Source organism: Megalobrama amblycephala, linkage group LG11 (genome assembly GCF_018812025.1).
Source record: "Megalobrama amblycephala isolate DHTTF-2021 linkage group LG11, ASM1881202v1, whole genome shotgun sequence".
Taxonomy (NCBI): Eukaryota; Metazoa; Chordata; class Actinopteri; order Cypriniformes; family Xenocyprididae; genus Megalobrama; species Megalobrama amblycephala.
This window is the reverse complement of record NC_063054.1, coordinates 19718027-19740553: the sequence shown is the minus strand read 5'-3', so window position 1 is coordinate 19740553 and position 22527 is coordinate 19718027. Positions and strand designations below refer to the sequence as shown.

The 22527-nt window shown below is 39.8% G+C and overlaps 1 protein-coding gene across 7 annotated transcripts in view; it reads left to right on the top strand.

The window, feature by feature from the left end:
• sipa1l1 (signal-induced proliferation-associated 1 like 1) overlaps positions 1 to 22143 on the top strand; it is an 83536-nt gene extending 61393 nt beyond the window's left edge. For 3 of the 7 annotated variants that reach the window (XM_048206595.1, XM_048206597.1, XM_048206596.1), the window contains 14 exons: positions 687 to 1266; positions 1904 to 2178; positions 3908 to 4198; positions 4339 to 4491; positions 4690 to 4814; positions 12239 to 12336; positions 14240 to 14682; positions 15503 to 15724; positions 16303 to 16462; positions 16792 to 17017; positions 17431 to 17604; positions 18863 to 18974; positions 19133 to 19211; positions 20664 to 22143. In XM_048206595.1, coding sequence (XP_048062552.1) covers positions 687 to 1266; positions 1904 to 2178; positions 3908 to 4198; positions 4339 to 4491; positions 4690 to 4814; positions 12239 to 12336; positions 14240 to 14682; positions 15503 to 15724; positions 16303 to 16462; positions 16792 to 17017; positions 17431 to 17604; positions 18863 to 18974; positions 19133 to 19211; positions 20664 to 20807 — 3082 coding nt within the window. In that variant the 3' untranslated portion in view covers positions 20808 to 22143. The remainder of the gene's footprint in view (positions 1 to 686; positions 1267 to 1903; positions 2179 to 3907; positions 4199 to 4338; positions 4492 to 4689; positions 4815 to 12238; positions 12337 to 14239; positions 14683 to 15502; positions 15725 to 16302; positions 16463 to 16791; positions 17018 to 17430; positions 17605 to 18862; positions 18975 to 19132; positions 19212 to 20663) is intronic. The other 4 variants (XM_048206602.1, XM_048206601.1, XM_048206600.1 and 1 more) reach the window with 4 other exon arrangements.
• Positions 22144 to 22527: the final 384 nt, after the last annotated feature.

Below are 22527 nucleotides of genomic sequence, written 5' to 3'. Positions count from 1 at the left end.
TTCCCCTTTAGTGTTTTTACAGATCAGGCCCACGCACAGACATCAGAATTTTATTTGGCCCCTCTCTTTCTCTCACCAACGATTCTAACTTCTGGCAGCCACTTTTCTTTGTTTTCCTCCTTCAATATCGGTGTAAAAACCGGCTACTGTCTCTCTTTAGTCCAGCCTCATTACTGCTATGGCTGGCTGGTTGCGTGTGAGTTCCAAGCATTCCAGACAGAGCAGGAAGCTTTAGATGTCTATTCCAGAAGCTTAACAAAAGGAAAATAGTGGGGGAGAGATGAAGCATCAAGGTAGAGAAGAAAGGTTTGAAGATTTTCAGAAATGAATTGAATTCATAAGGTTCTTCTGTAGCATACGAGGGGTCTGTCCAAGTTTACTAGCTCTGTGTGGAGTTGTCAACAGTGTAATAACCATCAGTCTTTTTGATCATTTCCTTCTATTCCCATTTGGCAAAGTATTTGATGTCCCCACTACCACACTTCACACTTTGACTCTTAGTTTCATCATTTCCATAGCAGCCACATTGTCTTTGGAATGAATTTCATTCATGCATAAACATGAGGGCCTTTAGGGAAGTTTGCGAATGGTTTAGCAATTATCTTGTGCATGTGAAGAGCTATTTGTCTCATTGTTTGAAATCTTCTCTCTTGTTTCCGTTCATTATCTCCAACCCTCGTTCACAGTGTGGCAGTGGCTCGCTCACGAGATGTACCTGCCTTTGGTCCACCTATTCCTGAGGATGCTACATTCCCAAAGTCCACAGTCTTTCGAGATTTCCTTCTGGCTAAGGTCATCAATGCTGAAAATGCAGCCCACAAGTCAGACAAGTTTCGCGCCATGGCCACTCGGACACGGCAGGAGTACTTGAGGGACCTGGCTGAGCGGCACGTTACGAGCACGCCTATTGATCCCTCTGGCAAATTTCCTTTCATTTCTCTGGCCCACAAGCGTAAGGAGAAGACCCGGCCCTACCTTGGCGCGGAGCTTCGGAGCCCAGGGGCCATCACCTGGCCTGTTTATGCCGAGGACCATGGGGCCGGAGGAGAACTGGAGGCCCTGCTGGCCATTTCAAATGACTTTCTAGTGCTGGTGGACCCAGAAGCCAAGGCTGTTGTATTCAACTGCGCTGTCCGAGATGTCATTGGTTGGACGCTGGGAAGCCCTGCTTCCATGAAGATCTACTATGAACGTGGAGAGAACATCTCCCTACGCTCCATCAATAACAACACAGAAGACTTCCGTGAGGTTGTCAAACGTTTAGAGGTAAGTGTGGAGTTGCAGGTATCATGACAGATGGAATTTTAATTATTTTCATTTTTTAATGACGTTCTTCATTTTATTTTTTACAGAAATTAAGGAATTTTAAATATTTGTCATTCAGTCAGACACAGCATATGGACCTGAGAGCTTGTCTCTTGGTTCTTAATCATTTTCATTTTGCATCCAAGTGGGATTATAGCTATCAAGCTTTTGGACAAGCTCAAAGTAATTTTGAGGGCTGTGTTGTGTATGTTTCGTCGTGTGAATTAATGGGGTGTATAAGAGAGCCTTTGCATAACTGTGCAGTGGCTTGAATGTACTTCTGATTTGGCCCCCTGCCCATTATGTCACTCTTCAAGTGCAAGAGCTGTTGCCATGGTAACAAGTACTCTGTGAACTGAATGCTCATGATCTCCATCACAGTCATGAAACATATTAACAGAGCTTTCTTTGAGAGAAAAAAGCCCTGATCCTGATTTGGTACATAGCTTGTGATAGACATTTCCAATCCATTTTGCTCATTTTTGATAAAGTCTTGCATCCTTAATAGAGGACATGTTTCTAAACTACATAAAACTACTTGAGAAACAAGAGAAATTATGTCAGACAAGTCATATCAGTCTTTCCCCTTTCCTCTCAGCACCTAACTAAAGGCTGTGAAACATCTGAGATGACCTTGCGGAGGAATGGGCTGGGCCAACTTGGCTTTCACGTTAACTATGAGGGCATCGTGGCAGAGGTGGAGCCGTACGGCTATGCCTGGCAAGCAGGGCTGAGGCAAGGCAGCCGATTGGTCGAAATTTGCAAGGTGGCTGTGGCAACACTTTCACACGAGCAGATGATAGACCTGCTTCGCACCTCAGTCACAGTGAAAGTTGTCATCATACCACCCCATGAGGATGCCACACCTCGCAGGTAGGTCTTTGAGTATCAATTAATGGTTTAATTCATTATTTCTTGACTGAATCCTGGTGAATAAGTAGCAATTATTTTTGTCAGGTAGAAAAGTAAACCAGTCATTCCAAGTTTTGCAATAAGATAACAACACAAAACATTGCACCTTTGTGCCCACACATGCAAACCAAAATAGATGAGATCCGCCTTTCCAGTCTAGGCTTTCCTGCAGGCGCTGTGCCAACTTGAAGGTTATAATGATCAGGGTCTAAACTGCAAATCATCTGGATTTTATTTCCGTTCACTGTTCTTTTTCTTTTTTTCTTCTTCTTTTTTTTTTTTTTTTTTTTTTTTTTTTTTTTACAGTTTGGTGTATTATTATTATCTGTAAAAAAAACCCTACCATTTCCATTTTTGACAGTTTATATTTTTTTTCTAAACTATAAACTGACACTCTATCCCCCAGTTTCACAGGCAAGGCTTAAGCTAGTCCTAGACTAAAATGCATGTTTGAGCTGTTTTAACTGAAAGCAACTTGCACTGACATATCTTAAAATAAGTCAGTGCCATTGTTTTGTCTCAAGCAATGTTTTTTTCTGGTGAACTTTTATAAAAGATACTTAAATATCCTAATTGAACTAAGGCCTAATCCTGGCTTAGGCTAAGCCCTGTCTGTGAAACCGGGCCTGTGTGTCTCTTTTGGGTTTTAAACCAACAAGAGGAAAAAATGAGGAATTGAGCCACTAGAGAGATATGAGCCTGCATAGGTGCTTGACACCCAATTTATTGTTACTTAACGCAAAATCTGCCTATACAGGCACATGTTTGTGGCCTGTGTATATTTATTCCAAGTTGGTTTCAGTTACAGGTTCAGTACTCAATGATTGTGTGCCATTGAGAATTAAATTGAAAATGCCTTTTATCCATTCCTTAATTTGAATTGAGGTAACAAACAGGATTCAGAATTTCTGTTTCAGTGTAAGGAATGCTCATGTCATTTTTACGTTTTGTTTATAAAGCATTGAAGTTTATAGACCTTATAGAAAGAATGTTACTTATTTTAGTTAGTTGGTTAGTTATTAACTTTTGTGCATCAGGGTGGAGTAACATTTCCACAAACTATATTGCATATTGCTATCTCCTGCCAATATAGTGAAGAGATGTACACTACATTAAAAAGTTTAGGGTAAGATTTTTTTAAAGAAATAAATATATATATATATATTTTTTTTTTTTTAAAGCATGCATTAAATTGATAAAAAATGACAGTAAAGTTCACCCAAAAATGAAAATTCTGTTTCTGTTATTCCCCCTCAAGTTCTTCCAAACCTGTATAAATTTCTTTGTTCTCCTGTACACAAAAGAAGGTATTTAGAAGAATGTTTGTAACCAAGCAGATCTCACCCTCCACTGACTACCATAGTATTTTTTTTCCTACTATGGTAGTCAATGTGCGAGATCTGCATGGTTAGGGTTAGTTAAATTTATACAGGTTTGGAACAACTTGAGGGGGAGTAAATGATGACAGAATTTTCATTTTTGGGTGCACTATCCCTTTAAAATAGAAAAGTTATGTTATATCATACTATTTCATAGTTTTTACTATATTTTTGACAAAACAAATGCAGCCTTAATGAGCATCTTTCAAAAACATAAAAAAAAAAAAAAAAATCAATGGAACCAAACTTTTAAGTGGTAGTGTAAATGGCTAATTTCAATACCACTAACAACCATGTTCATCTTTTTATAGGGGCTGTTCAGAACTGCACCGTATGCCAGTCGTTGAATACAAAGGCAGCAATGAGAGCGGCTCATTTGAGTACAAGTTTCCTTTCCGGAGCAATAACAACAAGTGGCAGCGCACCTCTTCCAGCCCACAGCAGTCCCTCACTGCCTCACCTCAGAGTCACAGCGGGACCCCGAACCGTGCTGTCAGCCTGGGGGCCAGCATGGGCAAGACCCTCTCTGCGGAGCGGCCAGAAAGAGCTGCTGCCATTCCCCGCAGTGTGTCCAGTGATGGTCGACCCCTGGACTCCAAAAGGTCTGTATGATGGCTGCCATTATAGAGTGGAGCTTTTAAGTTGCTCTCCCCCTTCATTTTTTTTTTTTTTTTTTTGCCCGTTCTTCCTGTCTCTCGTTTATCTGTATTTGTGTGTGTCGCTCTTTCTGTACCTCTCTCAGGATGTCTCCAGGTTCTGAGAACTATGCCCTGACCTCCTCTCTCATGTTGGGCCGCTCGCCGCACAACCGCAGTTCCCCCAGTAACCTCTCTTGTTCCAGTGACACGGGTTCAGGCAGCTCTGCTCACTGGAGGCAGAAGTCCATGCCTGAGGGGTGAGGCACTACAAAAACACTTCCTCTTACTGTCTATCTCCTCTTCGTCCTTGGTTTCTTTTGAACCCTTAAGTGTCACTTAATCACCCAGTCATCTCACCACTTTATCTGTTCAAGCTTTCACACAGCTTTTAACGACAAGATGGCATTGATCGCAAAACGATGACAGCGTATGCATGTTTATATTTACATTTATAGATTTGCACACAACAGGCACTCTCCTCTCCCAGCGGAGCGGCAAATGGCGGCAGAGGGAGGAAGCAGTGGCAAGTCAACCCCCAGCTGGCCCAGAGTGGAGGACAGCTCCGACAGACCACCATCAGGTCAGACCACACTCCATCAGTGATGAATTATTAAAGGGAAGGGTGTTAAATGCAAGGTGTCTGAAAGTGACGGTTGGAGGAAGCACTGCAGGAATGAATGAATGAGCTCAACAAAACTATTAACTGAATGAAAGATTGAAAAGGCGAATGAATGAAGACAAAACACCATTTTAGCCAATTTCAAGCATTTCTTAAATCATTTTGACAAACTTAAGTCAAAAATATCATTTAGGGCATGGGTATCAATGCAGATTTCCAGATTTGATTCAATTCTTGTTCACAAGCTTTTGATTTGAGTTGATTCGATGCTGATTCATTGAACCATATTTCAGTTTCCATTTTGCTTACATATAAAATAAATGGTCTATTATTATTATTAGCAGTAGTAGTAGTAGTAGTATTATACAGGGAACATTCTGACTTTGTACCTTTTTAGAAAAATTAACAACAGGGCAGTTCAATTGCTACACAGTTTGTGCTACGCAGTGTTATTTCAGTATTTGTAAACTATTACAGGTTTTATTAATACTTTGAATTAGAATATATTTCTACAGTGGGTACGGAAAGTATTCAGACCCCCTTAAATTTTTCACTCTTTGTTATATTGCAGCCATTTGTTAAAATCATTTAAGTTCTTTTTTTTCCTCATTAATGTACACACAGCACCCCATATTGACAGAAAAACACAGAATTGTTGACATTTTTGCAGATTTATTGAAAAAGAAAAACTGAAATATCACATGGTCCTAAGTATTCAGACCCTTTGCTGTGACACTCATATATTTAACTCAGGTGCTGTCCATTTCTTCTGATCATCCTTGAGATGGTTCTACACCTTCATTTGAGTCCAGCTGTGTTTGAGTATACTGATTGGACCTGATTAGGAAAGCCACACCTGTCTATAGAAGACCTTACAGCTCACAGTGCATGTCAGAGCAAATGAGAATCATGAGGTCAAAGGAACTGCCTGAAGAGCTCAGAGACAGAATTGTGGCAAGGCACAGATCTGGCCAAGGTTACAAAAAAATTCAGCTGCACTTAAGGTTCCTAAGAGCACAGTGGCCTCCATAATCCTTAAATGGAAGATGTTTGGGACGACCAGAACCCTTCCTAGAGCTGGCCGTCTGGCCAAACTGAGCTATCGGGGAGAGCCTTGGTGAGAGAGGTAAAGAAGAACCCAAAGATCACTGTGGCTGAGCTCCAGAGATGCAGTCGGGAGATGGAAGAAAGTTGTAGAAAGACAACCATCACTGCAGCCCTCCACCAGTCGGGGCTTTATGGCAGTGGCCCGACGGAAGCCTCTCCTCAGTGCAAGACACATGAAAGCCTGCATGGAGTTTGCCAAGATGGTGAGAAATAAGATTCTCTGGCCTGATGAGACCAAGATAGAACTTTTTGGCCTTAAATGTACATTGAGGAAAAAAATGACTGCAATATAACAAAGAGTGAAAAATTTAAGCGGGTCTGAATACTTTCCGTACCCACTGTATATATAAAGTTTGTATATTAATTTGAGTAAGTTTTATAAAGTTGTAGTAATTGTGGTTTTGTCATTTAATTAGTTTCATTTATGTATATAGCTTTACTTTTTATTTAGGGTACGGTTGAACTAATTTTAGAACTTCATCTTAACATTTATTTCACAACATTTCTAGATTTTGTTTAAGGTTTCTAAGTTTTATATTTTCATCTAACATTTATTTTTTATCTTCAACTATATTTCCAAAAACAAATTTGAATGGTTTTAATAGTAGTTAGCAATAGGGGTGTAATGATACATCGTTATATTGAGATTTCGCGATACTGTATTTATAAGGTATAATTCACCCAAAAATGTAAAATTTTCATGTTCAAATGCTTGCATGACACGGGGAAAATAATATGAGAATGAGTAAATGCAGAATTAAAATTTTTGGTTGAACTAACCATTAACAGTTTGGGAATAATCATTTTGATGCGCTTTCTTGTGATTAGAACTGTGATTGATTGCATTGATCATCTGAAGCACAAACATAATTTAAATAGGGCTGCACAACGATTAATTGTGATTGTTTGCAAAATAAAAGTCTGTTACGTAATATATGTGTGTTCTGTGTATAATAATAATTATGTATATATAAATACATGCACATACATGTATATATTTAAGAAAAAAAAAATATTTATATATAAAATATTTATATTTATATGTAATATCAAATATGTATAAATATGTATATTAATTTATACATGTATATATTTCTTAAATTTATACATGTATGTGCATGTATTTATATATACATAATTAATTATTATACACAGAACACACACATATATTACGTAACACAGACTTTTATTTTGCAAACGATTAATCGCGATTAATCGTTGTGCAGCCCTACATTTAAATCACCAAATCACATTTAGTTTAAATATAGTTAATTTATAGTGTTTATATATTTATGTATAGTGCATTAATAGCGGGAGAGGCGGGACATAGCCGAGCACTGGGAGAGTCTGTGTAGGCACAGGTTGTCTGCGTAAGAGATCCAACAAATGCCTGCACTGAAAGCGCGAGTACTGTGTGAGGGGGAAAAAAGGAATGTTTATGGAGTTTCAGTGACATTACCACATTAAACTACTATATATAATGTAGAATATAATGTAAAGTGCAGTGGGGGAATATTTGTGGGTCTTGATAATCTTGATAGTCTTGATAAAAATAATATTATTATTTTAATAATAATAAAGTAATAATAATAATAAAAAAACCCTCTCTCCTTTTTTTTTTTGACTTAAAATATCGTATTCAGTATCGCGATTTGTATCGAAACGTGATACGAGTGTATCGTTAACACTCTTAATTAACAAAAACAGCACTGATGTTACAGACATGGTACCACAAATCATGTGGCTTGTTGGGGACAGGTGCACTATTATTTTACAAAGAGCTCGGACTTAGGATTTTTACCTGGTCAATAATAAAGTGGGCAAAAACATCCCATAGGATTGCACTGGAGGAAGGATCTGAGGATCAGAATATCAAAGAGACTTGAGGGTGGGCTCTTTTGACTTGGGCCAGTAAGTAACTACTCAGAACACCTTAGCAACTGCATAGTAATGTCCCAGCAGCCACCCACGACACCTTAGCATAGTGGTGACCACATGACCACTCACATTCATTTGAAGATATGTAAAAACCTAGTCTTTCTTCTCAAGTGCCTTCATTAGAAAACACTGACAGTGACATTTTGTTTTATCAAAAGAGCTCATGGAAACACCATATAGCATGAAAACCAAATGCAATGAAACTCTCGTTCTCAGGGTGCTTGTTGCCATGCTGTAGGCTGTGTGGATTTGATAACCCATGTTTCCACCTGGCATTGACGGCTACTCTTTTCTTTTTGTTAGGCCACACTTGTTTTTGACAGCAGCTCGGCTCAGTTCGGTCTTCTCACCCTTCTAACACAGCAGATCATCTGATCCTTCCCTCCCCCTGAATACCTCTGTTGTATAACCGTGGTCAACCTTAGAGCGATCGATAGATCAAGCATAGCCTTTGAAAGTAAGCTGTGTCCAGTGAATAGCAGCAAACATAAACGGTGTCTCTGAACAGCAGGCTGTGTATGGGTTCAAGCAAAGACAGAAATACCTCTTTCCTGCTGGTACGGTTGTGTAAGCAGCGCTTTATGTGCCTCTAGCACCCCCCCCCCCCAACTCTCACTCTTCAAGGTCCAAGTGTGCTGTGACTCACACTACCACCCCCTTTCTGCGTATTTTTCTTGTTTCTCTTCCTCTCTCCATTCCTCTGCTTCTCCACATGTCTCCTGTTTTTGACAGGACTATTCCCTTTTTTTTTTTTTTTTATAAGACTGCAGGACCTGCAGGCTGTCTTATACTGTCTCCACTGTGTCTGTCTGTCTCTCGCTTTGTCTCCGTTTATGTCCCTCTTTTGTATATTTCTCTGTAACCATCTCACGGCTTTCAGCTTCTCTGACTGTTGTGGTCAAGCGGCCCACCTCCACACTCTATTGACCCCTCTTAGCTCCGCTATGTGGCCTCTCGGAGACTCGGATGGTAATAGCAGGGTCCGGCCCACACAAAACACATCAAAACACATCTGAGCAATTTGGCCCAGTAAACCTTATGACCAGTGCTGTAAATGTTACCACAGCCTAGAATTATATGCCGCTCTCATGATTGCAGTCAACTTTTTGGAGCATAAGAGGTCAGTCACCAAATGCTGACCTATGTTGGTTTTGTCTTTTGGGATAGCTTTGAGCGGTCACCTCGCTGACATGTTATATTTGTAAAGATTTAAATGTTAGACCCAAAGAACCTGAACTTAAAGGGTTAGTTCACCCAGAAATGAAATTCTGTCATCATTTACTCACTCTCATGTCCTTCCAAGCCCATAAGACTTATGTTCATCTTCAAAACACACACTTTTTAATGAAATCTGTGCAATTTCTGTCCCTCCATTGACAGCTATGCAACTGACACTTTGACGCTTCAAAAAGTTCATAAAGAGATCGTAAAACTAATCCATATGAATTGAGTGGTTTAGTCAAAATTTTTTGAAGAGACACAATCACTTTATACACTGAACATATGTATTCATGTAAAACATTCATTAACGCACACATCAGTTATGGTAAACAGAAGCTCAAGCATGTTCACTTGACGTGAGAACCAATGAGGTTCATTCTCGTGTGTTGCGCAGCATGTTTGAGCTTCCGCAAGAGGTTTGTTCTTGTGCGTCAAGCAGGTTCGGTTGAGCTGCCGTTTGTTCGCTGATCAGTGTTTATATGTGAGTAAAAGCCTAAATTCAATCTGTTCATCATATAAAATGATTGTCGTCTCAGAAAATTTGGTCTTGACTGCTCAATTCATATGAATTCGTTTTACAGTCTCTTTATGAACTTTTGAGTTTTTGCTATTTTTAACACATTTCTGACTTTTTATTATGCTCATTCACATCCAAACCTTTACTTTTTCCCAGTAGCTTCTAGATACTTTTCCTAAAGTGATGCAGTCATGTTAGCACAAAATTGTATATTCAGGAAATAATTTGAATTGAGTAAAGAGTGTTTTATTTCATCTTAAAGATTGTGGTTTGTACAAACTGAGTTTGAGTTCTGAGATACTGCAAGGTATTATTATTCTGAAAAACAAAAAAACTGCTTTGAATAGCTAAAGGGAGGTAAGAGGCAGGAAGTAGGTTGTCGAGGGGAAGGAAAGCCTTTTCAAAAAGCTCGAAAGGAATTGCCCCCCTCTGACAAAGCAATGTTGCAGTGGCTCATGCATGTACAGAGAAATGGTCTTATTTTCCTAACACAGACAAATGTTTTTAAAGCTTTTCTCAAATATATGCCCATGAATACTCTTATGTCTTAACGCCTGTGTAATCAGTCTGTGTGAACTGCGACACACAAAGTCTCTGATGTTTTATGATCATTTCAAGCATTTTCTGACATTCTGCTTCCTGTCCGTCCATCCCCCTCCCCCTTCTGAAGTCTGTGTACTTAAACTGCTTGTACCATCTATTTTTATTATGCTGGCCATTATGTAACAACCAACAATTACACAATAGTTTCTTTTACACACACTGTCCTTTAATGTAATCAGCACAGACTGCATAGGTTGTATTGATCATATCAGATTTCTTTGATATCAGATTTATCAGATTTCTTTTCTATTTTTTTTCCCCATGGAGAATAATCTATCGTCCGTGCGTGCGTGTGATTTATGATGACACAAATTTGTATAATGACATGGGTATTACACTGGTATTACGACGTAAACATTAAAAATGAGGACATTTTATATTTACATTTTATATAGTCCTCATATTTAAAGGTGCCCTAGATTCAAAATTTGAATTTACCTCGGCATAGTTGAATAACAAGAGTTCAGTACATGGAAAAGACATACATTGAGTTTCAAACTCCATTGCTTTCTCTTTCTTATGTAAATCTCATTTGTTTAAAAGACTTCCGGAAAACACGCAGATCTCAACATAACACCGACTGTTACGTAACAGTCGGGGTGTACGCCCCAATATTTGCATATGCCAGCCCATGTTCCCAACATTATGAAAGGCATTACACAAGGGCAGCCAGTAACATCTGGATCTGCACAGGTGAATCAACAGACTAGGTAAGCAAGAACAACAGCGAAAATGGCAGATGGAGCAATAATAACTGACATGATCCATGATAGCATGATATTTTTAGTGATATTTGTAAATTGTCTATCTAAATGTTTCGTTAGGATGTTGCTAATGTACTGTTAAATGAGGTTAAAGTTACCATCGTTTCTTATCTCGAATTCACGGAGACAAGAGCCGTCGCTATTTTCATTTTTAAACACTTGCAGTCTGTATAATTCATAAACACAACTTCATTCTTTATAAATCTCTCCAACAGTGTAGCATTAGCCGTTAGCCACGGAGCATAGCCTCAAACTCATAGAGAATCATATATAAACATCAAAATAAATACTTTACTCACATAATTCGAAGCATGCATACAGCATGCATGACGAACATCTTGTAAAGATCCATTTGAGGGTTATATTAGCTGTGTGAACTTTGTAAATGTGCTGTAATATAATCGAGAGCTCGTGTGGCAGGGAGAACGCGAATTAAAGGGGGCGGCGCGCTGAAAAAATCAGTGCATAGTTAATGGTGCCCCAAAATTAATTAAAAAAAATCAATGGGGTATTTTGAGCTGAAACTTCAGACACATTCAAGGGACACCTTAGACTTATATTACATCTTGTGAAAAAGCATTCTTGGGCACCTTTAAAATAGCTTTAAAAACATACTAAACAATGTTTTATTAAAAATGTAAAAATGCAGAATGTTTTCTGTGATGGGTAGGTTTAGGGGTAGGGGTAGTGTAGGGGGATAGAATGTACAGTTTGTACAGTATAAAAACCATTACGCCAATGGAATGTCCTCACTTTGATAGCAAAACAAACCTGTGTGCGTGCGCGCGTGTGTATCAGGACACAAATTTGTATAATGACATGGGTATGACATAGGTATTACAAGGAGAGGGTGACTTATGAAAACATTACCCCATGTCCCCATTTTTCAAAAGGCTTATAAATCATACAGAATGAGTTTTTTTGAGAAAGTAAAAATGTGCACAGTTTTCTGTGATGGGTAGGTTTAGGGGTAGGGTTAGTGTAGGGCTATAGAAAATACGGTTTGTACAGTATAAAAACCATTACGCCTATGGAATGTCCTCACAATTCACTAAAACAAATATGTGTGTGCACGCATGTGAACTGTTTGACATTTCTCATCTAAATGAGTCTCAAATGTGTCTGTTTCCTCCCTGCTGTTGTGCCCTCATTTTCGGTATTCACCAGAATGTTTTTTTTCTGCTAAGTACTGTCTAAATGTCCTGTTTTCTAATGCAGTCTCTTATCTTCTGTAGATGCTCCAGTCACTAAACCTAGCTCGTCCTACTCAGGCGGCCCACGCATCCAGAGACAGGAACAGGTCATTCACCTTTCACCCAAGAAGGGCAGCCAGGTGGGTTCTCATGCTGCATATTACCACTCTTAAAAATGGCGCCCCATGGTACCTCTTCACTTAAGGAGCTTTAAGTAGCGAGCATCACCATAAAACACCACAAACAGTAGTTTGTTAACACTTAGTTAAAGGTGCAGTATGTAATAATTTTGTCCGCTAGAGGTCGCTAGAGGCCTATTCAAAACAAAGGCGTAGCTTGATGACGGCAAGTTTGAGTGTGGAATCTTGGGACATGTGGTCTCCATCTCAACAGACAGTGCAATAGGACTTGGGAAGAAAACATGTTAATGGATGCGATTATTAACCTCACGAGCAGCGGAACTTTTATTATGCCACAATCGCCGGCGCTGCTTCCGCTTTACCATATGTATCATATGTATTGACAGCACAATTTTTATTGTGAGGTTATGATGTAAAATTATGATAACTACACTGTAGCTGCTACAGTAACTAACAAAATCTATCCAATACTGGATTTCGTAAGTGTCTGAAAAAGACAATTTTCATATGCCACCATTACATATTGCATCATGCTATATTGCAATACAATACAGCAAATATAGTTTGACAGTTAATTATCAAATTAATTTACTGTTTAGTCAGATGATATGAAAACGATTACCACTTGTTAAACAAATATATACACTCGTGTACATTCAAACACAATAATTGGCCATACATAGCAAACGCGAGTTCAACGATTTGCGCGAGTAGATTACATACAAAGTCAATGCAACGACGCGATCAGACTATGGATCAGATGCGTCCTCGTGCGGGTCTAGAGACGCGATGCCCCGCATTTGGCGTGTATGCCCCATAATACTAATCGTGTTGATCGTTATAATGGCATACGTTTTCTGTAAAGATACGAATCAAAACAACTCACCTGTCGAGTAAAACACAAGCGAGATCGGCATCTCTTTCTAGGTGAAGTTTGTCGCGAAGCTCTCTCCATCTAGAAAATGCAACACCGATATTGATCCTCGCTCTTTCTCTCCTCTTGTCCCAAACTCTTCTTGGGTTGTATGGTTGGCCCGTACGCTTACGTTTACAGGAGCTGTCCTTGTCGACAGAACCAGCGGCAGATGGTAAACAGTAATTATGTTCCATAAATAAGTAACACAATCCACCATAAAACGTGCAAGAAGTAAATAAGGAACTGCTTGAAGCAAGCTAGTGGTTTGCTGGACGCTAGACACTACTTCCGCATTTGTCCACGACACTGTTGTCATGTGGTTTCTACGTCAGTAAAGGCGGTAACAAAGGGTAACTGACGTCATTGACAGGCGACTGCACTGCCCTGTGTCACTGTTTAGAATGGGAATTTTTAAAAGTTTACAAGTAGTTGAAAACATTAGAGATGTTGTTAGTAATCAGCTGGACAAAATATATAACACTAGCCTAGTGGATTTTGGATATTTTACTGCGAATATCTTACAAATTGTACCTTTAATATGTAATTCAGAAGGATGGTCAAAAGCACCATTTTTATGATTGAGGGTGGACTATTTTGACTTGAACCAGAAATCAGCCCTGAGCACATTAGCAATAGCTGAGCAACACAATGAAATCCACTCAGAACACTAAGTAGCTGGGTCAGTAACATACTTTACTGTTCAAAATTTTGGGGTTAGTAAGATTTATTTATTTGGAAAGAAATTAATATTTTTATTCTGCATCAAATTAATCAAAAGTGACAGTAGACATTTATAATGTTACAAAAGATTTCTATTTCAAATTAGTGCTGTATTTTTGATAAAATAATTGCAGGCTTGGTGAACATAAGAGACTTATTGCAAAAACATTAAAACAAAACTTACTGACTCCAAACCTTATAACAGTAACTAGTTTAACTCTTTCTGAATATATGAACTTTTCAGTGAACATTTCCTTTCTCTTACAGTCTGAAGGTCCGTACTCCCACTCCAGCAGTAATACGCTCTCCAGTACCACGTCTAGTGGGGGTCACAGCGATGACAAGTGGTATGATCTGGGTAGTGGAGGGATGGGAGAGCAGCCTGAAGCTGAGCCGAACGGTCTGGGTGGCGGTGGCTACCTGCAGGGTGCTTCAGCTGACAGTGGCATCGATGCTACATCATACGGCCCTACCCATGGGAGTTCCAGCTCTCTGCTGGCTGTGGGTTCTGCTGGGGCCAGAGAAAGAGCCCCTTCACCCTGGCACAGCCCCACAGAAGGGGGCCGGAGGGTGCTTGAGAGGTCCCCTCCCGTTGCAGAGTCCCCAGTGTCCCCTGCTGATGTTCCGCCTACTACCCGAAGCCCACCGACCCATCTACTGGTCCGGGATGGCAGTTCTTACAGTCTGAGTGACATGGCCTCCCATTCTAGGTATGTTTTGATTCACTTTATAAACTTTTACAGACTTGTAGATGTTTATTTTTTATGGACTAACAAACAACAACCTAGCAAATGCTCAAAACTCCCTAAACAATGCCTTTGCAACCTTCCAGAACACCTTAGCAACACCCTGGCAACCACACACAACATTGTGATGGTGGGCTTTTTTTATTTGGGCCTGTAAGCAGCCACCTAGTAACACCAGAACACTTTTGATGTACCCTAACAACTGCATAGCAACACCATGGCAACCATACACAACATTTTAGCATCATATCAGTGGGCTCTATTGTTTCAAAAAAGTAACCAACCACCTAGCAATACCCAGAACATATTTGAAGCGCCCTAGCAACCACCCAGAACACCCTAACAACTGTATGGCAACACTATGGCAACCACACAACACACATATTTGCATAGTGGCAGAGGGCTTATTTAATTACCAAATAACCAACCATCGATACCCAGAAAACCTTAGATTTCCCTTAGAACACCACATTAAATTTCTCTCGAAAGCACCTAGCAACTACATAGCAACACCGTGGCAACCACACACATCTTAGCATTGTGGCGAATTTTTTTTTTTTTTTTTTTTTTTTTGGGCAAGAAATGTTTATCTATCCAGAAATGTGCTCCAAAGTTTGGATGTTAGTTTTACATGTTACAATTCTTTGATATACTGTATCATTTTTTTGTAGTAGTAGTAATATTATGGCAAATATGATGCTATATAGTATGTGTACTATTTTTCTAGGATATATATTTTCTGAGACAGTCTAGACATGTTTTCCCTTATCTGGCCCTCCCTCAGCACACGCCACTCTGTCAGCCCTGCAGTCCTGAGCTCCAGCCACAGCTCCCCACGTGAAGAGTCTTCCTCGGCCACCTCCCCCTCCTCCTCTTCCTCCCAGAGCTCAGTGTCACCTGGCCCCAAGAGTTTCTATCCTCGCCAAGGGGCCACTAGCAAGTACCTGATCGGCTGGAGGAAACCGGGCAGCACCATCAACTCTGTGGACTTTGGGGACACACGCAAGTAAGTAAAGGAGCTCGGCCGTGAGGATGATGCATGGTTAAAAGATGTGTGACTGGATTTTAAAGATGTGAAGGAGAGATGTTTGAAAAGATACCCACAGGGAAACGGTCACATCAAGTTCATAAATCATGGACTAGTTGCAGTCCTGCTGGATAAATTCCACACATTGTTTTATAGACAGTTAAGAATTTTCTAGTTGTTTGGTCTGACCTTCCTCTTCAGTGGCAATAAATCTATGTAATCTTTTTGTCAAAAGAGAAATTTGAGTTTTGTTTTGCTCTGCCTCTTGGATTTTTGTTTTTTACTAATACACGACTGCCACCTTCTGGAGAGGAAGAGTGATAACAGTGAAAGGGAATATGTGCATGTTGATCCTGAAAATATGGAAATGATTGCCTTAAAGACCCCCTGTGGTGAAAATCAAGTTTTTAATATTGTTTATATGTCCAAGTGGTGTTTTTAATATGCTTTCAGACAAACTATGTGTATTACTGGCTACAGGGGGACTTTAAAATTGACAGAGTAAAGGATTTGATGTTTTAATTTAAAATCTTGCGTTATGCTCCTCCCCCCCCCAGAAGACCACAGGGTGAGGGGACAGACGCTGGGTCTTCTCAATCGAGGCCCTCTCTTAGGGATCTACACTCTCCTCAAGCCATGTGCAAGTCTACAGTGGAAGAAGATCTGAAGAAACTCATCACACCAGAAAGTCCCCCATCCATTCAGCACAAGGAAAAGGTATGTCATCAACTGAAAAAAACTATGATACTGAGCCAGTGTGCTGCCTTTTTTTTGAGTGAAGCACAGTACTGTTTATTTACACGTGAGTAAATATTTTTTTTTTTTTAACAATGAAATTTCCTAGTTGTAATATTTTTAATATTGATATTGTTGTTATTTTTTATAGTCATATTGAAATATTTTCATGCAGCAAACCTGGAGTTCTTTAAAAAAAAGAATTGAATTTTAAGTCACAGTCAGTTTTTATTAGAAAAATACAATGTGGATTACTGTAATACAGGGTCAGTTACTGCAATCATATATTCCTTCCCTCCTCTTCTTTGCAGTCCTCCTCCTCAGGTCTAGCAAGTTCAGGGCGGCGTTCTCTGCACCGCACCCTGTCAGATGAGAGTATATACCGGGGTCAGCGGCTGCCGTCTCTGGGAGATTCAGTTCTGGAGCAGGCTCTGGCCAGTGACGTGCTCTTCAGCTGCTCTACCCTTCCACGATCGCCGACCACCCGTGGCGCCCCTCTGCGCAGACCTTCCTACAAAATGGGCATCAAGATGCATGGTGAGAGAACCTGTCATGATTGGGGCAGGGTAGCACAATCTATAGAGATGTCCTGAAAATGCAAATATCATAGAACAAATCTAATAAGTCTGGAGTCATCAACGCCTACTGTCTGCGACAGTACTTCAGGGGCTCCACCAATTATTGCTGGATCTCAAACAAATTTCTGTGAAAAATTTAGACTGTGCATTTAACAAAACAACATTATTTTATAACTTCAAAGCTAAAATTCAGCTGAATGTTTCATTGTCTGGGAAGTTTTTATTCAGTATCACAAGTAATGAAAAAGCATTGCAATCCCCATTATGTTGTGTAAGATGCACACTCCACAATCTCTAACTGGGCAAAATCACACAATCACACACATGCGCACACACACACCACCTCACGTTTTCTCATTGGCTATGTGTTAGGTGACCTCTCAGCGTCTGACACCTCTCTAGCAGACCTGCACGAGCGGCACAGGCTGCCTCCTCCTGAACTGGGTCTCATGCCTCTCCCGGACACGGACACAGACAGCGGCCTGGACTGGACCCACCTTGTGGATGTTGCCAATGCTTTCGAGGGTGAGAGAAGACCACAGCGCAGTGAGCCCATTTCTCTTCTCTTTATCTCTCCTCCTCAGCTATGTCACAGCTTTGCACAATCCACCTGTCCATCTTCTGTAGGAGGGGGAGGTATTCATTTGATTAAAATTCACATGTTAGGGTGTTTCTTCAAATATGGGCACTTTCATATGTCAAGGGTTGTTTGTTAAAGCTACATTATGTAATTTTTTTTAAAATTTTTTGATAAAACATAAAGGCCCGGTTTCACAGACAGGGCTTAGCCTAAACCAGGATTAGGCCTTATTTCAATTAGGGCATTTAAGTAGCTTTTATAGATGTTCACTAGAAAAACACAGTATTGGTGTGCATCTTGAGACAAAATAATGACACTGACATATTTTAAGATCTGTCAGTACAAGTTGCTTTCAGTTAAAACAACTCAAACATGCATTTTAGTCTAGGACTAGCTTAAGCCTTGTCTGTGAAACCGGGGGAAAATGTTATTAAAATGGGATGTTGCTTACATACTGTACGTCATTCACCTGTGTGTGTCAGTGAAAAGTAAATTTGACATGGATCAAGAAAAACTGACCATGGTTTTTCTAGTTTTTGTTTTAATAATTTTAGTACTTCAAATTACTTATTTGGGTTAGTTGCCTAGTTAATTTTATTTTATTTCAGCTTTATTTCAATTACTGAAAACAAGTTGTAATAGTTTTAGTCATGGCTAACACTGATTGTATGCAATTATGATTCATATAAAGTGTAGACCATTTTATACCAAGAATGGTATTTCCATCAGTCATTTCCACCATAGAATGTTATGTGGAGAGAATGGTACTTGTGATGGGAATGTTCATGAAAAAATGACAAATTCTGCTTTGACTGTAAAATTAAATAACCTAATGAGTGTGTGAAATGTGTTTTATGGGAGTTTAATTTCGAAAGGGTCACAACACGAGGCAAAAAAATGCCCATAGTTAAAGGAACACCCATTACTGGGATTTATGATGTTAAGGGTTTATCCATTTTGTGCGATGATATAACATGCTGAACATAAGGATTTGGAATAATGTGTGAAAAGCTGTTACATTAATGGGAATGTCCCCTGCGGGCTTGCACTGATGGACAGATGTGAAATTATGTCTTGGAATGTGCGACTGTGTTAAGCTCGAGGTGCTGCTTTATCGTATGCCTAATACTGCCTTCACAGTTAAATTAATGCTCTGCTTGTCACTACACCATCATCTCTCTCTCTCAACTCCATCACACTCTTCTCCTCCCATTCCCCTCTCAGTGCAAAGAGGGTTTATGTTTAGTTCTCAGGACGTCAGTCAGAGAGGAGAGACTTCACTCAGTCCTCAGCATCTAGAGCTGCAGCCAGTGCCCCACACCAGACTCTCCCCCAGGTACATCCACTACCCTATCACATATCAGCTTTTTCCTAATAGTCCGACAAATAATGTGTAATTCTTATTGTATATGTATCGTGTATGCGGTTTCTTAGTTATGCTGTAGTTTGTTGCATATGCCATCCATTTTGTCCTAACTCTGGTTCTTCTGTTAGTGAGGGGCCTTCAAGCTACAGTGGGAAGGTTTCTCAGCTGGAAGCTTTGGTGAAGATGTTGCAGGAGGACTTGAAGAAAGTGAGTAGAACTTATACAATATTCAGAATGACCTCATGGTCATTCTGTTGTCCGAGGGTGTCGGTTAAAGTGTGGGCCGTCGGGAATCATTTCCACTTTTCCCTCATTAATGATGGCCCTGTTTGTGCTGGTAAAGCACCAACAATGTGTGAAACATTAATTTTCATTAATTAAACAGATTGGCAACCACGTGTAAATGTCAGTAAAGTGCAACAGTGCCCGTCCACTTTTTCTTGGGCCTTGGTTTTGAAAGTGTTTTGGATGGGGATTTTAAAGTATTTAGTTATAAGCCATGAACCAATACAACCAGCTACGAGGTGGATCACAACAAAAAACTATTTGAAAATATGACTAAAAGACAAAAGGAAAAGAATAAGAATAAAAATGCCATGAAAACAATGGAGAAATATAAAAATAAGATGAAATAATGCTGGCTGATTGCTTTAACAAAAACATTTGACAGTTATTAAAGGGTTAGTTCACCAAAAAATAAAAATTCTGTCATTAATTACTCACCCTCATGTCATTCCAAACCCGAAAGACCTTCAGTGATCTTCAGAACACAAATTAATATATTTCGGATTAAATCCGAGAGCTCTCCGTCCACTCCATCGATAATAATTTAATTACCACTTTCAAGGCCCAGAAATGTAGTAAAGACATTGTTAAAATAGTCCATGTGACTACAGTGGTTCATCCTTAATTTTATGAAGTGTCTGCCAATACTGAGCCGGCTTTCTGACGTGGAACACAGAAGCGCTGCATTGTGTGTACAATGTAAACAGTGTAGGGGAATGACAAGGAAGAGAAGAAATTGTTAAAGTTATTATTTTTTGTTTGTTTTTTGTGCACAAAAAGTATTCTCATCACTAAATAAAATTAAGGTTGAACCACTGTAGTCACATGGACTATTTTAACAATGTCTCTTTACTACGGTACCACTTTCTTGAAAGTGGTAATTAAATTGTAGATGGTAGAGTCAGAAAACTCTCGGATTTCATCAAAAATATCTTAATTTGTGTTCCGAAGGTGAACAAAGGTTTGGAATGACATGAGGGTGAGTAATTTTTGGGTGAACTAACCCTTTAGCTACCTCGTATCTCACAGTAAGTCTGTCTTTAAATGTTTATAATTCCCCTGTGGAGAAAATGAAGGGGATTTTTACTTCTGGAAGTTATATGAAACTGTAATAGTCATCAAATCTTGAACTACTGTAATTGACTCGGAATGAGACAAAGGTCGCTTTGGAACATGAAAATGAGTAATTGTCTTTTTGCCTTTATTTTTCCTAGATAAAAACTGCTGGATAATTTGCCTGGAATAGTTGAATGTATTTTGCGTTTTGTGTTGCATTTACAACCCTAGTAACTGTTGTAAACTGGAGCTTTGTCGATATTTAAAGCGAGTGTATTCACATTTATCATTCTCTCACTGTTTTTCTTTTTCTTCCAGGAAAGGGAAGAGAAATTGAAACTTCAGGCACAAATTAAGAGGCTTTGGGAGGACAATCAGAGGCTGCAAGAAGAGTCTCAAAGCTCTGCTGCCAAGCTCAAGAAGTTCACAGAGTGGGTCTTTAACACCATCGATCTGAACTGAGCCATCTGCAGAAGACAGTCAAGATCAATAGACTTCTCGAGGACCAGACAGACATGGGAGAGACTTTTACTCCCATGTGTGACCGGATTGAGAATTGTCCATTCACAATTCAACACAATTTGTTATTCACATTAGCATTCCTCTACAAACTCTCAACACATCTGTGGCGACATGGCTGACATGGCTCAAAGTCAGGGAAGGGCAAAAAAAACAAATCTTCAGCCCTTTTCTGTGATGACTTCTCCACTCTAGATCCCTTGGGACATCATTAGAAGCACCCACAGGAGTAACTAGTAACTAGTAACTAACTGTGATGCCAGTCTCTGCCCTCCAGGCTGTTCCATTCTTGTCCCTCCTCTGCCCTACTTACAACTGACAAACTGACATTTGGTTCCAGTCATTTGGACAGTGCTTCTGCCCTGCCCCATGAAGACCCCCTGCCTCAGAGCCCGAAGACTCCTCTGCTACACAACCACATTTCAGCGCCATGTCGTGAAATTTTGCGGCATCATTGTGATTTTGGAGTGCTTTCCCCTCAAACTGTAAAAAGTCTGTCTGCATGTTCCAATCTACAAATTCCATGTGCCGCCCTGATCTTCGGATACCATTTGCGTTTCACAACAAGGAACGCACCTTTTTTTTCTGAAGGTGGCATGAAGTGATTTGCTCATAATGAAGTCAAAACTTGTGTTGTGTTATGATGTTTCATCTCAACATCGATCAAAGCAATAGCAGGGAGTCTGAATCCTTGTCCTTAAGACTGGACTTGCGCAAAAAACATAACGACTTTGGCAATATTCTGCCTTGATTCCTCTCGAGTACATCTCAAATCTGTGGTACGAACACTGATGATCCTACAAGTCTGGAATTTAAGGACATGTCTTATTTTGGGAACAGTTCAGTTATTTATTTCATTTATGTTAAGAGTAAACAATTTCGATTCTCTATGCGTGCAGTACAACGGACATCTGTGAATAGCGTTCCATTTCGGAAGGGGATGTCACTTCTTTTGGACTCTGTTTTTATTTTTGGTATTATTTTTATTTCTAGTAGAGTTCTGCCTGAGCTGCACAGTATCTTTTGTTGTGCAAGTTGTGGTGCCCTAGTCTGCTATTGTGTTGCTTTAGTGCCATCTAGTGGTAATAAGTGATCGTCTCACTTGACTTCAGCTCTAATCTATTCCAGTTTGTTTCCACGTTGCCTATACACACTCATAGTGATGGAAACCTTCCATTCAAACAAGAGATAACGCTGTAAAAAGCAGACACGGGTATTGGATTCAATATCAGGGATGGGAGGAGGTGCCTTTCTGAGAAAAGGGAAAAAAGGAAGCAGAGCCTTTTCAGAGTCCTATCTGAACTCATAACAGGATACACAAGTTCTCACGAAAGATGCAATGGGCTGCTCGCCGGAACTAGCCTCAGAAAGAATGCACTCAGACAGAGTCAGATCTCGGATGCGCAAAGAGCGCGGAACCAGAGGGATGGCTTAGTTAAGAGCCAGTTTCGCTGTCTGGGATCAATAATATTGAACAACCGCCCAGTAATCTCACACCCGGTTATAGCACTTTGCTCTTGTTGTCAGTTTCTCAGTCCCTCATCCAAACATAGCGGCATTCCCAGAGCAGAAGGGTCAGGAATCAAAGACCAAACATCCTGCCCTACTTATATCACTGACCCAAGTAATGTATATTGTATAGATCTCCTTCATTATACTGTTT